This window comes from Bombyx mandarina, chromosome 19 (assembly GCF_030267445.1).
Source record: "Bombyx mandarina strain Sakado chromosome 19, ASM3026744v2".
In the NCBI taxonomy this organism is placed as follows: Eukaryota; Metazoa; Arthropoda; class Insecta; order Lepidoptera; family Bombycidae; genus Bombyx; species Bombyx mandarina.
In genome coordinates this window covers 980,600-996,738 of record NC_143225.1, presented here as the reverse complement: position 1 = coordinate 996,738, position 16,139 = coordinate 980,600, and the positions used below count along the sequence as shown (strand labels likewise).

General features: G+C 36.9%; 1 protein-coding gene across 1 annotated transcript; it reads left to right on the top strand.

The window, feature by feature from the left end:
- Positions 1-280: 280 nt before the first annotated feature.
- On the top strand, positions 281-12,185 carry CPR15 (cuticular protein RR-1 motif 15). Its single transcript, XM_028183072.2, has 3 exons — positions 281-409; positions 1,719-2,256; positions 11,097-12,185. The coding sequence occupies exons 1-3, from the start codon at positions 401-403 to the stop codon at positions 11,390-11,392; spliced, it is 843 nt and encodes a 280-aa protein (XP_028038873.2). The 5' UTR covers positions 281-400; the 3' UTR covers positions 11,393-12,185.
- The last annotated feature ends 3,954 nt before the right edge of the window (positions 12,186-16,139 follow it).

Genomic DNA, 16,139 nt, shown 5'->3' with positions numbered 1-16,139 from the left:
CATATATCATCGCAATTGCAATTATCTGTACATCCTCGTTACGTTTGCGACATAAAAATTAAAAAAAAAAACATTGCCTGTTCACCATCAACTCTCGAAGGAGTCCGATAGCCACCAAACAAAAATATCATGATCTCAGCACACAAAGATATGTGTACCTCAATCCAGGTCACAGTTGAATGGATATATCAAGAGCTGTGATGTAGAAGATTTTTTACTGATGTAGAGCTCTCGTTGAAGTGGTAGGGGTTCGCCGTGACCATGATTTGATTTTCAGTCACAAGAAGCCTTCTAAGACGGTGTAAAAGGTATATAATGCGGTTCCATCGTCTGTACATCACAGTTCACAGCAGGTTACTGCAGTAACAACATCAAGTAAAACATTACCTTAAACTCTACAATGAAATTGGTGAGTTTTGTGAACTATGCGGACTCTCCGTAGAGTGCAACTCTATGTAGAGATAGAATTTCAAGCTTTTAAATGAAAAAATAATTTTATATCTTAAGTTAAAGCTTAAGTGCGAAAACTTTTGTAATATTAACTTGTTTTTTAGTTATAATAAGTCGCTTTAATAATGTTGAGGTTCCTTGATTTTAAAAAAACTTGATTTTTATTAATTATAAAATTAATTGTTTCCCTTAATGTATAACAATAATTTCATTCATAAAAAACAGGTTTGAAATTACCGACTTCCAAATGGCGGGAATTACTTTCTAACAAATTCGTACAACAAAAATGATCCTAATATAATATGTTAAAACAGTACCACATGAAAATGTCACTCAGCTTAAGAACTTCAATTGTTTTCATGAATGACAATAATTAACATGAATAATGTCATTAATGCGAATATTTTGTTAATCTATTCTTTCTTCACGCATTTGCATTAACGACAGATTTTTTTTGTGAAAACATGCATGACTTTTATAAATACTTCTTCTAATATTATAATACTTATAGTCATATAAAAAAAAATGTTTTTCCAAATAATGTTACAATCTAAAATCACTAGAGACGAAACCACAACACAATTGACACAATGCGAACAAAACCTTCGAATGATTAATTAAACTTAATTACTAGAATCAGAGCTAAGCTCATCAGCCATTAAAATCAATGATGGTGCCGAGCAAAAAATCTAGGTCATCCATAAAGACTGGCATATGCACTGAATAGGCTAGGCTGCATTCTTCAAATGACTCGACGCTTTATTGTGAGCGATTTGAAATGCTATTAGACTTACCGACGCTCTGAATGCTTTATAGATTAGTCATTTTATTGGTGGTAGGACCTCTTCTGACGGGTAGGTACCATCACCCTGCCTATTTCTGCCGTGAAGCAGTAATACGTTTTGGTTTGAAGGGTGAGGCAGCTATTGTAACTATCCTGGGACCTTAGAACTCATATCTCAAGGTGGGTGGCGGCATTTACGTGTAGATGTCTATGCTCCGGCTCCGGTAACCACTTAGCACCAGGTGGACTGAGAGCACGTCCACCCATCTATGCAATTAAAACAAATAAAATAAAAACAATTGACCGGAAAACAAACTATAAATTTTTTTCACTATTCCCACTGTTTAGAGAGAATTATTTTCACCAGTACTCAACTTTGACATCAACAGTGTTCAATATTGTCAGTAACTTTTTAACAGTACTAACTAAACTAACTTTATACTCGCATATGTATATTTTGTCAATGGTTTATTTCTTTTCGCAGTTCGTGGTAGCCGCTGTGCTCGGTGTCTGCTTAGCAGACCGCCTTGACAACAAATACCTGCCGCCCAGAGGCAATGCTGGTGCCGGTTTTGGACCTGGTTTTGGCCTGGCTCCGGGAGGCGGTGGCTTTGGAGGCAATGGAGGTCTGGGACAGGGAGGCTTCGCTCCACAACCGAGCGGAGGCTACAACGCCGCTTCCCAGGCCTACAGCAGCCGCTCTCAAGCTTCAGCTGACGCTGGTGCTCAGATCCTCAGACTGAACAATGAAGTTACCGCTGAAGGTTTCTCCTACGACTTCGAAACCTCCAACGGAATTCGTGCTGATGCGCAGGGAGTAGCCACTAACGGTGTCCAGTCCCAAGGCAGCTTCGCCTATAAGGGTGATGATGGTCAAGACTACAGTATCACTTACACCGCCGACGAGAACGGATACCAGCCCCAGGGCGCGCATCTTCCCACCCCTCCTCCAATCCCAGAGGAAATCTTGAAATCTTTGGAGCAGAACGCCCGTGATGAGGCCGCTGGTATCGTTGATGATGGTGAGTCATTTCAGTCCTTTTTTACATAATCTCATATCAAATTTTACATTTACTGAAAAATGCCTGAAAACCTATCACGTCGTAGATGACAAACGAAATTCATCAAAATAATTTATATCTATTTTTAAAGAAAAATTAATAATCGACAATTTTTTTTTTTTTTTTTTTTTTTTTATTGCTTAGATGTGTGGACGAGCTCACAGCCCACCTGGTGTTAAGTGGTTACTGGAGCCCATATACATCTACAACGTAAATGCGCCACACACCTTGAGATATAGTTCTAAGGTCTCAGTATAGTCACAACGGCTGCCCCACCCTTCAAACCGAAACGCATTACTGCTTCACGGCAGAAATAGGCGGGGCGGTGGTACCTACCCGTGCGGACTCACAAGAGGTCCTACCACCAGTAAGACTAATGATACTAATCTACCATATACACTTTTACTAGAGATATTTTAACACAAAGTTATGTTATGTATGATGCTGAACATAAGTTATTCTCAAAAACGTTAAAAGTCATTACATGCTACAACAAAATAATTTTGATTTATCATTAAATATATTGCGATTAAATATGTCTGGTTAACACAGACACAGGACTCCTAACTTATTCAGATTTACTGATTTTTATATATAAACCAAAATTATTACTCAATTATTTAAACAGTGCCATGACACTTGACCCATATCATGTAATTTAGCAATACAGGCTAAAGCACCCATTATGTTATAGGATACGAGAAAGAGACCTTCTCGTGGGGTCTGGTGGTATAACGATGACCCAAATATTGTTTTTCGGAACTTGCATATCCCAGTTAGCTCTACCCCTTTGCTCTATCCCAGTTAGCTGATACTGTTATTACGTGGATTGAGGCTTTTGCCGGACTTATTCTATTCTACTACAGCCAACATCAAGATGTTCAAATGCTTATTTGCAAATTATTACAAGCCAAAAACGAATCAAAGAAGCTCCCTCCATTAATGTTTTCTGACACTACATAATTAATAACAAAACTTTTTGTTTGTTATCACACGTCAAATTAATCACACCTTGCTTCAGTCTATCTAGCCAATACAAAAAAACATATATTTGTTAAATAACATTATGTCCGATGTTCTGACGGTCAAAATTAGTAATGACCGAAAAAGTGTCGGCAAAAAGTGACAGCATTGATGAGTTTCTGGACACGAAGACGTAGTTAGCGACTTGGTTTTTGTAGCTCAACTTAGTGTTACCAGTTGCCTGTTTTTTATTCCAAAATGGGGGCTGCCACTCACGACGCTCCTCCCAAGAGTTATGATATCAAATGAACCCTAAAGAGAAGATGTCTTTTGCTATCTAGCCTAGAGCGAAGCGGGACTGATTGACGAATACTAATCTGCCAGCTTCCTTACAACATTTACTAGTTACAATTGAATTTAAATCCCCCTGATAGCAAGTAAACACAATATTTTGGATTCTAAGACAGTAAAATCACTATGATTTTGAGTTTTATACAGAGATACCTTAGTCTTAATTAATAAGACTCATTTCAAATGCTACATTTGAAAAACTGATATCACAGAAATATCTTTTAAATTACGAAAATTGTGTCATTACCATTTAATTAGTATGTATTTAATTATATTTAACATTTAATAACATATAGAATTTAATTATAATTCCTCATTTAATCCCATGTTGCCTGTAGATCTAACACACTATACAAAAAAATATACTAATGAGACAAATATCAGGTAAAAGTGCTCCAATCGCTCAGACCACAAATTGCCAGTCTAGTCATCTCAAATACACAATTAACCGACTTTTGACCTTGTTTAAATGCAATTCGGGTCGAAATTAGCACGGATGCAATGCCTAATGATAGTACAGTTATGAAAGAAATTAGATTTTACGTAATCAAATCAAAGTATATGGACCAAGTATTTCTTAAGGTGTCTTTTGCCACGTGTGGTGTATCGGCTGAATGTTCGATTTCAACTCAGGTATTCTTGAGAATAAATCAGAATCTGACTAAACAGGGTGATCTCAACTTCCACCTGATGTTATGTGGTGACCGGAATCCATATTGATAGCACAAAGTGAACGCAGATGCCAAACCTTAATGGTCACAAGAGCTACCTTATCCTTCAAATCTAAATCTATGATAATTTTTACTGGTGGTAGGACCCATTGTGAGTCTGCACGGGTAGTTACCCCCCTATTTCTGTCGTGTAGTAGTAATGCGTTTCGGTTTGAAGGGTGGTGCAACCGTTGTAATTATACTGAGACCTTAGAACTCACATCTCAAGGTGGGTGGCGGCATTTACGTTGCAGGTGTCTATGGGCTCCAGTAACCACTTAACAACAGGTGGGCTGTGAGCTCGTCCACTCATAATTGCAATAAAAAAATAAAATAAAAAAATAGATCATTGTCTGATAAATTTCTTTCATATTTAATCGATCATGCCCCATCTCTCTTTTGCCCCCCTAAAGAACCATAGCATAGTCTCATGAATAGACAATTTTTCTACTGTCTTTCTAGTGTTTCTTTTTTTTTAATCGTAAAATTTAACCGGATATAATTATATGTGATCGTATCACGATTGTCTCACCTAATGATAAAACTAATACGTAACAACTCTGAGCTCCTATTCCGCCGCTATATTCACTCATTATTCCGTTTTGCGATTTCATTATAAAGGTACATGTACATGGCCAGCTAGCTCGTAACATTGTTGCTAAGTAAATAATTAAATGAAATCAGAATATGTTCCAAGCCCATTCACGGTAATATATTTATGACCCCGTCTACCTTGAGACATGAGGTCGATGTCTCTACTGACGTAACGGCCATGAGTATGGTAAGCTAAATTTCCAAATAATTTCGCAGACATTGTATTTTCTTTTTTTTCTATTTTGACAAAAAATATTTGGTTCGCGGTATAGCTAACCTTGCTTAAGTAAGGTTTTACATTCAATCAATAGCTTAGCAGCATCATGTTATTATTTCTTTCGGGTCCACCACCAGACGGCCATTTTGTGCTTCAGAATCGCTATGTAATTTCTATTCTGATTCTCTAACTATTACTAAACTGATTTGCAAATCAAAGAACACTCATCTCCTAGTTAGATCAACAATAATACAGTACAATATCGAACGCGTTAAATGTCATTTAGGCAGGACCAAGTCTTTTTGAAAAAAAATATCCAGATCGCTACCACCGGATTTTCTCAAAGAAGATATTTTAATCGCAAGTGCGAATACACCTTAACCTGACTGAGTTTACAAAACGTGGGAGCTTGCATTGCAGCACGCATCGTGAGGGCCGATGTTCCAAGACGCATAGTTCATAGGTCATTCCGTTAACTGATTCTAAATTGATACACTTAATAAATAATCAGGTTACGTTGGCTAATAGTAGACTAAGTTTTGTAATTATTTGCAAGTTGCTAGTGCTGTAGTTACTTCAATTTTTGAAGTATATTTGTAAACGAATGCATATATTTATCTTTAGCTAGACTATTAATTGCTTCAAAACTGTGGATACATTTCGCATTTAATGTTATTAAATCCAGCTATTCAAGCCACGGGACAAAAAAGGAAATCAACTGCTAAACTAAAAGCCGGCTATCAATCAAAAGCTATATGCAGCCTGGGCTCCGACTATTTCCAACTATCCGACTATCCATCTTGAACAGCGGATCTTCGCCAATTTTCAATTCTCAAGGGCATACTGCAGTAATGCTTCACGTGTTTCAGATTTAAAGGTAGCTTAGTAATATCTCAAAGTTGGCAACAGAATTTAGTTCTGATAAATAACTTAACTGTGGGAGCACGTAATCGAATCTTACATAATGAAAAAAAAAACCAGGGATATTTACCTCAGCGCAGCATTGTAAGCGCGACCTTTAAGTACTTGCACTACAGAATCAGATCTGACTCTAGAAATCTAGGTCTGTGTTCTTGGAAGGCGCGTCGTGGGGCCCGATGAAAGATCAAAGTTCCTCAAAATGTCTCATGGAGTTATTGTTAAAACGCTTTAAATGTTCTTGCTCAACGTCAGCTTGATGTTCGTTGAAACATTACAAATATAATACGGTTGCATTAATTACGGTTCGGTGCTAATAAAATCACTCTTAGTCTCGTATGTAGAGCGGTTTAGGAATATAGAAACCTCATAGAATAGAAAAATCAAACCCGCAAAATTATAATTTGCATAATCACTGGTGGTAGGACCACTTGTGAGTCCGCGCGGCTAGGTACCACCGCCCCGCCTATTTCTGCCGTGAAGCACTAATGCGTTTCGGTTTGAAGGATGGGGCAGCCGTTGTAACTATACTGAGACTTTAACTTATATCTAAAGGTGGGTGGCGCTTCTACGTTGTAGATGTCTATGGGCTCCAGTAACCACTTAACACCAGGTGGGCTGTGAGCTCGTCCAGCCATCCAAGCAATAAAAAAAAATTAAAAAAATTATTTGTTCGGAAATTCATGTCTTTTTGGTAAACGCAAAAAAATTAATTCAAGGATTGTAATTTTTCATCATCATTTTTAATCTTTAAGCCTTAAATTGACGTAAAAAAGACAATCGTTGTCCTTTTTTAGACAAAAACACAAAATTTAATTTATAATTTAAAAAGCTCAGCAGACACAATGGATTTGCCTCAGAATCAGATTGCCCAAGTTTTGAATAACAATCACCATTAAAATGCATCTTACTAATATTCTAAGCTATTAACGTTCTAATGCAATAATGAAATTGCTGCGATTACGCTGCGTCATTTCCTACTTCCTACACTCAGCTTACACGTAATTATTACTATAAGCACTATTTACACTGCAATAAAACGCATTACGGCGGTGCATTACTGACTTAGTAATCTTTGAAATAGCACACTAGATATGAGATTTCAATTGTATACTAATTTTTGCGTCACACAGCGCATCTGATAACAATCACGTTCTAGGCAGCGGCTTGGCTCTGCCCCTGGCATTGCTGAAGTCCATGGGCGACGGTAACCACTCACCATCAGGTGGGCCGTATGCTCGTCTGCCTACAAGGGCAATAAAAAAAAGGCACTGTGGTATCACTTGGGCTTTTAAAACTAAAAGTCTCAACTTCGATATTCGACACTTAACAGTTATAACGTGTTTGAGATAAGTATGTTTTTTTAATATTTATGTAGATGGACGAACTCACGGTCCATCTGGTGTTAAGTGGTTGCCGGAGCCCATGGACATCAACAACGTTAATTCCGCTACCCATCTCGAGACATCAGCTCCAATTCTCATTTTTATATTAGAACCACTGCGACGTCCTTCAAACTGAAACCTATTGCTTCAGGATCAGTTAAAGTGATGTGAAGTATTCAAACCTGTAAACCATAATCCCAATATAAATATACTTAATATATAATACCTTGAAATATGAGGTTCGAAACATTAACTGTCTCGAACTTACGGCCTTCGGTTCTTACGATACGCGTTTTGTTACCACTAGCCGATCCGCAAATAAATTTATACAAAAAAATATTTAAATTTTAGATGATAATTTGTCAAATTTAAAGGTTTGCGAAATACTTGCAAAGTGTGCATCAAGGTATCATGTAAACTCTACGAATGATAAGTGGCTTTTGTTTCGCGGCCCACTCATAATTATTCCGAGACCTTGTTTGTAGGAAATCGCGACATTCGTAAGGATCAATTTACGTCATAGCTACCAAATTCGAATATCATAAAAATAATTATTTAAGAAATTAATTGATAAATAATTCTAATAACGTTCATCTGTCTACTATACTAAGAACAAGCGTGAACATACTCTATTTCTTCGTAATGGGAAATAACCAGAATAATAATTGTTTTCAACTACTTTGTTTCACGAACGCAATCCAAAAGCGTCCTAATTGTAGAGAATTATAAAAGTTAATATCGCGTGGCGCTATTCTACTTCCCACAGCTCAGTAATGTACTATGGGAAATACGAAATTAGAACAATTCAAGTGTTCGCGAAATGAAATTTAGATTACTTTTGCATAACGGTAATTAGTGCTCCTTGTAAGATGGATTGTGAGCCCGCAACTTATTTTTGAAACAAAAGAATCATTCGTTCCAGTATGAAAATTGGCATTATACAATTATAAATGTATAATAATAATAATAAAAAATAATTACAAATCTATTATTATATTAATACGTGAAGCAAAAACTTTGTATCCCTTTTTACGGAAATTGCGCGGACGGAGGAGTATGAAATTTTCCACACTTATAGAGAATATAGAGAAGAAGTGCACAATGCTAATATTTTTTTTAAATAATGCATAAAAGATACTTTAAATCAATAAAGAAAAGATTACACACACTACATGCCATGTATTTGACGCACACACGCATGCATATTATTTATTGTCAAACTTTTGTTCTTGACGTCTGTTGTCAAATTGAGAATAGATTAAATATTGTTTTTCTTTATTAATATTTTTTATAGTGTAGGCTTGGCGAATTTTGTGATTATAGAAGTATAAAATACAATCATAATAGTGTACAAACTTACAATTCCAATTAATTATAGTCGAATTTCGACTACTGCGGGACCTCTAGTTTCACTAAATCCCAGTATTGTCTTTAGTTTTCCTAAACATATTAAATTGCGACAGTAATCGTGTCCCCTAAAATGATAAACAAAATAAATGCGATATTTTAACGTGTTTAAATTAATAATGTTTGTTTAATCAAAATTTATCACGTGCAGGAAACATCGGAACTAATTTACATAACAATTTTCATTTGGTAGCTACGTACCTAGTTCAAACGTAACGCAGTAAGGCAACTTCGATATATACATACATGTAATTGTGTATTCTCGTCTTGTCTATATACGTGATACAAAATATACATAATCCACGATAAACAACCCGGAATCTCGCTTATTTCTAGAAAGTAGTGTTTTCAAATTATTTAACCGCTTACAATTTTATTTAAAACACCTTTTTGCTATCAAAGAAATTAATGTCATTTGCACGAATACTGTGGTCAATCTGTTTTAATAAATAGCAGTACTATCGTCAGACAGTAATAAAGACTGTGTGTCCTCGAAAACAGCGGATTGTAAGATACATTTTAAATGTAAACTTTTTAAACTAATAAAAGCATAGGTAACTAACATCAGACCCGTAACTCATGAGAAACACACCACTGATGCAGTTTCATTAAACCGTAAATACATATTTTTTACGTATTTATTATTCTTAAAATTATCAATAAAATTACAAGATGTCCGTTTTTTGTTTGTTGTATCTGGAAAAACGTTCTCTCAGCTTAGCTGTTGTTAAATATCGGGATCCACATAGTTTGTAACGTCATAGACACGACAATTGAGACGAGACGGTAGCATGGTGCAGTATTTAGGGATAGGCAGCGACTTGACTATGCCCTGTCATTGCTGACGTCCATGAGTGATGATAATCACTTGTCATCAGGTGGGCCGTATGCTCATCTGCCTACAAAGGCAATAAAAAAGAGATCGAAGTCATTAGAACATATAACCTAATCGCGGCATATGTAGATAGACTTGAGCAATAATTACTTTAATAATCAGTTTAATAATCAGCTTCACAAACATTTTACGTGCTATGGCATGGACTGCTAAAACACAGCTTAACAAAACATGATTTCATTTAAATACTAGTGGACCCGGCGAGCTTTGTTCCGCCATACGGTTTGTTTCAAACACATCAACCGGTCAACTTTAAAATTCTACTATAATTAACCATAGAATATATTACGTTTAGCTGTCAGTTGCGTTTTGTTATTCCATATCAGTTGCGTTTTGTTATACCACGTTTTATGTCACGTCCCACGGGAACGTTATAAAAAGTATCCTATGTCCTTCTCCTGGTTTTAAGCTACCTCCTCACCAATTTTCAGCCAAATCAGTTCAGCCGTTCCTGAGTGTAACTAACACGACTTTCTTTTATACATATAGATTCTCACTATAGATCTCGAAGCTACTTATTTATTCTGTCCCATATTATCGTACCGGACCAAAAAATTGCCGCAACAACTTAAAATCACGCTTAGCTACGAAACCTCCCATTTACTGGCCCGCCCTAATGAGGCTTCCCATCAAACAACAAGGTCGAGTATTGGGTATTTTTATGTCCAAAAATCAAAATTAGTGGTTAGAAGTAAAGAAATGACCATATTTTTTGAACACATGGTGTCTACAAGGTCGTTTTACTTTAAATAATTTTCATGAACATTTTACTGGCGTTTCGTACATTGAATGTGAAATCAAATTAGAACAAGGCGATTAAAATGTAGACATCTTTTACTATTCACCAAGCAAATAGCAAGAATTTGAGTATTAGAAAGTCAAAGAATTAGATTAGTTTATTAAAGTAATGTGCTCAGACAAAGCCATTGTTTTCATTTTCTGTTGGACTATCAGTTTTCCTTGAATTTCTGATAGCCATTTCACTCGATGTGGTGATATGAAAGTTTATCCAACCAGTTTGATTACTTCGTGGGTCTGACCGTTACAAATATTATTAAGAATATTACTGTCCATAAAACTATTGAAATTCTTTGATCTTTGTAAGCCTATTCAGGTCTTGTTAATGTATTGGTGACGGGTAGCCATCATACAACACAAGATATTTAACAGATGCTTAAATCTCTTTTAAAGATATTCATAATATACAAAGTCCTGATTTACCTTCTGTGTATCTTAATATCTTCTGTCTATTCCTAGGAAAAATCCTAGCACGGTGTCATCAGAAGCATCTTGAAACTTTTACTTAAAAAAATCAACATCTCTTATTCTTATTTTCTCAAATTTTCTTCTTTTTACTTCAGGTACATACCATGGTGAAGGTGCCGGCTCTGGTGCCGCTGCCTACTCCAGCTCTGGATCAGCTGGATACTCCTCAGGCGGCCATAGCTCTGGCTTCGGCGGTGCTGGAAGCGGTGCTTTTGGAGCCGGATCCGGTAGCGGTGCTGGCGCTGGTGGCTTCGGAGCCAGTGCTGGTGGTTTCGGTAGCCGCGGAGCCGGATTCGGTGGTGCCGCCTCCCGTCAGTACCTGGCACCGAACGCCGGATCCCGGGGCTCGGGTTCTGGTAACTTCAACGCTCAAACCGGCTACAAATACTGATTCGACCTAAAATCAAATCTAGATGATGATTTTTAAATTACCAACGACTTTTAATATGTAAATTAATGTAAGTAGGCTCTTGCTTGTCGAAGAACAAATCGTCTTTTCACATTAAAAGTGTACAATTTTACAAAAATATTCGAAATCGAGTTAATATGCGGAATCATTTGGTATCGCCAGTATTTTTTTCATAAATACTGTCAAAAGAGCATAGTTTAGTTATAGTTATTTTTTTAGTTTACCTATGTTTTGACGACTATTAACAAAATTGATACATAGTTTTATCTTACTTTAAAAGATAGATAATGTAACTGATAAAAAACAAAACAAAATCATGTTGCAAAAATGATTAATATTAAAAATACCACATGTTAAACCTTTAAAACACTCTCCTGTAAAATTAGTAAGTTTTGAGATTATACAGTTTTAATGCGAGAAGACGAAATAATCCGTTAATGTTATCGAACAATTCATTGAGCTATCACTTGAAAATATATTGCCGTTTCGCTGATCATCATCAAAGATACTGACGCTGATTACTGACGCTTATTAATTATAAAATTCTGTAAACCTTTTTTTTCGTTTTCCTCTTCGTAATGTTTATGATCTCAAAGTCTGTCACCTTCAAATTCCTTCATGTTAAAAATCGTAGTGACTAGTTAATACGCGCGTCGCCGGACAGTCGTAGAGATAAGAAAATGTATAAAAAAAAAACGTTTTTGTTAGTTTTTAAGTTATCAAATGTAAATATAAAACAATGAATCAAATAAATAAATGAGTTAATGCAATACAACATTCGTTTTTAATGCTTCAACATCACAACTGCTAAAAAATTGTAACTAACATTATATCTATAAATTAATACGTGAAGCAAAAACTTTGTATCCCTTTTTACGAAAATTGCGCGGACGGAGGAGTATGAAATTTTCCACACTTATAGAGAATATAGAGAAGAAGTGCACAATGCTAATGTTTTTTTTTTTAATAATGCATAAAAGATGCATTCAATCAATAAAGAAAACATTACACCACTACATACCATGTATTTGACGCACACACGCATGCATACTATTTATTGTCAAACTTTTGTTCTTGACGTCCGTACAAAATTACAAAATACATGTCAGAGGAAGTGTGGAAATAGTCCCTGTGGTTGACAAATTAAAGAGCGGACAGTTAGCGTGGTATGGACATGTGATGCGTAGAGAGGAGATGCATGTGACTAAGAGATGTATGGGAATGGTAGTGCAAGGTAGAGGGGGAAGAGGTCGACCGAAGAACACATGGACGGAGTGTGTGAATGACGATATGAGAGAGAGAGAGGAGTGAGTGTTGAGAGGAGTGAGTGTTGAGGAGCTGTTAGAAATGAATGGAATAAAAAATTTGCTGTGCTGAGCCCACCTAGTGGAATAATATGGAGTCAATTTTTCTAATGAAATACATACTCAACAAATGTTCATGATTGATTTCCACGGTGAAGGAATAAATAACATCGTGTAATAAAAATGAAACCTGCAAAATTATAATTTGCGTAATTACTGGTGGTAGGACCTCTTATAAGTCCGGGTGGGTACCACCACCCTGCCTATTTCTGCCGTGAAGCAGTGATGCGTTTCGGTTTGAAGGATGGGGCAGCCGTTGTAACTATATCTGAGACCTTAGAACTTATATCTCAAGGTGGGTGGCGCATTTACGTTGTGGATGTGTATGGGCTCCAGTAACCACTTGACACCAGGTGGGCTGTGGGCACGTCCAACCATCTAGGCAACAAAAAAAGAAAGACAAAATTAACAAAACAAAGCTTTGGATACTTAGGTCCTACGACTATAAATTGCAAAAATGGTTACAACCATCAAATATTTATTCTTAATATAACCGAGTTAAAGTTTCATTAAAAATTGAAATGCAAAAATTCACAGTATAATAAAATTCACTCAAAATTACAATTGGGAGACAGCTGATATCGCCAATGGCACCTATCATGTCAATGCGAGACAAACAAATAAGGCAATTACTTTAACACTACCCAAAAATGTCTCGCGGTATATTTATCTTTAAATGCACAGATTGCAATCCTTCACACAGAAACATGTGTCTCAACTGTACCAAGTTGTCTGAAATAGATCTCTCAAAACGACCAAGAGACCTTCTGTCTAAAACATTCAATATCATTTGTGGTATTTCAATTAACAATTGAGGGTTTTATATGTGTGACGTAGATTGTGACTTACTAAAACTCAGACACAGCCCACTGAGTTTCTCGCCAGATCTTCTCAGTGGGTCGCATTTCCGATCCGGTGGTAGTTTCTGCGAAGCACGGATCTTGCTAGGGTTCGTGTTAGCAACGTCATCAGGTTTGAGCCCCGTGACCGTTACCTACTAGTTAAGGCAACGCTAATATAGCCTCTCAAAGCTATCAGCTTAGGTTGGAAAAAAAATGAGTTATTCTTACTCAGTATGGGCATTTAATCTTTTTATGGAAATGCAGATCAACAGAACAATATTGAAGTAAGTAATGCTACAATTGCAATATCAGCCAACAAGTAAAACATGAATGTACCTCGTATATCTAGGCTAAGCCGACATCAAAGGTTATTTGAAGTCCAGCAAAAAAACATCAAACAAACGTCCTTTAAGCGGTGAACGTAGCATCTAATTATGGAGACGATCGAGAGAAATACCTACCAGTTTTTATACGCCATGATGCTTTCGATTTAATCTGTTTGGTGCGTTACATTTTAAAAGCATTCTGGGAACAAACCATATGTTTCTATCGACACTAGGGTAAATAAAATACTTTTTACTGATTAGGCATAAGCTTCTTGGCATTTTTTTATTGCTTAGATGGGTGGGCGAGCTCACAGCCCACCTGGTGTTAAGTAGTTGCTGGAGCCCATATACATCTACAACGTAAATGCGCCACCTACCTTGAGATATAAGTTCTAAGGTCTCAGTATAGTTGTGGCTGCCCCACCCTTCAAACCCAAACGCATTACTGCTTCACGGCAGAAATAGGCAGGGCGATGGTACCTATCCATGCGGACTCACAAGAGGTCCTACCACCAGTAAAAACAAGTTAGCAACATATTTAAGTGTAAGATTGAGTGTAAAATGCAAAAGGTCGTGTTAACAATGCAAGCTGCTTCAACCTGGAATCGAGAATTACTCTGTCCATAGATTTTTTACCTTGGGAATAAACGAAGGTTGCATGTTTAAATCACGTCGGGGTCACCAGTTCGGCAATAAACGGCAAAGGGAAGATCTTCCACCGAACGGGTTGTATTACTCGGTAGACCGACGGCCCTAATGTTGTTGTTCGGAGTTTGTTTAGATGCAAACTTGAAAATGTCAGTAGCGGAATTCAGACGTCTGTCAAATATTTTGATTTGTATGATAACTCCTCTGGGTCTGCGGAGGGACCTCGGTTCCCTCTGTATTTTGTACCGTATGTCCCATGGGGAGTGCTCTGAGGTAATAATGTTCGAGATAATACCGTCATCTCGTTTTTACCATCGCATCGCCCGCCACCGGAGTAGAGTTCATAAACACTACCTGGAGCCACTGCGGTCATCCACAGTGCGTTTCCAGAGGTCTTTTTTGCCACGTACCATCCGGCTATGGAATGAGCTCCCCGCCGCCTCGGTGTTTCCCGAGCGCTATGACATGTCCTTCTTCAAACGAGGCTTGTGGAGAGTATAAAGCGGTAGGCAGCGGCTTGGCTCTGCTCCTGGCAAGTCCATGGGCGACGGTAACCACTTACCATCAGGTGGGCCGTGTGCTCGTCTGCCTACAAGGGCAATAAAAAAAAAACGACTTACCTCATATTACTAATCCGACAAATAATCAAAAGATTCCCAAACTTCCTCTAAGGCCCCCTTTAATTCCTGTCTCTAGTATTGAAGTGTATTATGAATGCCCAAAAGCTAGTCGCCACATCACCAGCTCGCTTATTTCAGCGAATAACCAATCATGTCAAAATGTCTCAAAGTTCAAACTTGCATAATTATTAGTGGTCCACCATACTACATAGTTCTAATGTGAACTCAGTCATGCATTCCAATTCAAAAGGCTGAGACGGTTATTGTTTATTTAGTAATATAAAGTACTTCGAAACTTCAACCTTATTGGAATTATTATCACATTGTTCATATTTGTATTTGTGTGTATATATCTATACATATAAATAAAACCGGACGGTCTGTTTGTAATATTGAAATGTACTCTTTTTACTACATGTATATGAATATATATACGGTACATACACCAAAATATTTTTTTTACAATTTTTGTCTGTCTGTTTGTTCCGGCTAATCTCTGGAACGGCTGGACCGATTTTGACGAGAATTTCACTGATAGATAGCTGATGATATAAGGAGTAACTTTTTTTAGACTAGCTTTGGCCCGCGGCTTGACCCGCGGTACGACAATAACCGCGGGTAACATCGCGGTACTCAGCTATCAATCCATAATAAAATAAAATATTTCCGAAGCGAAGCGAGGGTGGGTCGCTAGTATTATATATGTTACCGGAAATGTATGAAATCAAGGAATTGTATACAAATCCTAGGAAATGTGTACAATTCCGATACTATTTAGGAAATGTATAAAATATTGTTTGAAAAACTATTTAATGTATAGATATCCTAGGAAATGTATAAATTTCCTCGGAATTGTATATAATTCCAATATCGTATTAGGAAATGTATAAAGTAAATGCTTTCTGTAATAAAACACGTTGTTAATAATA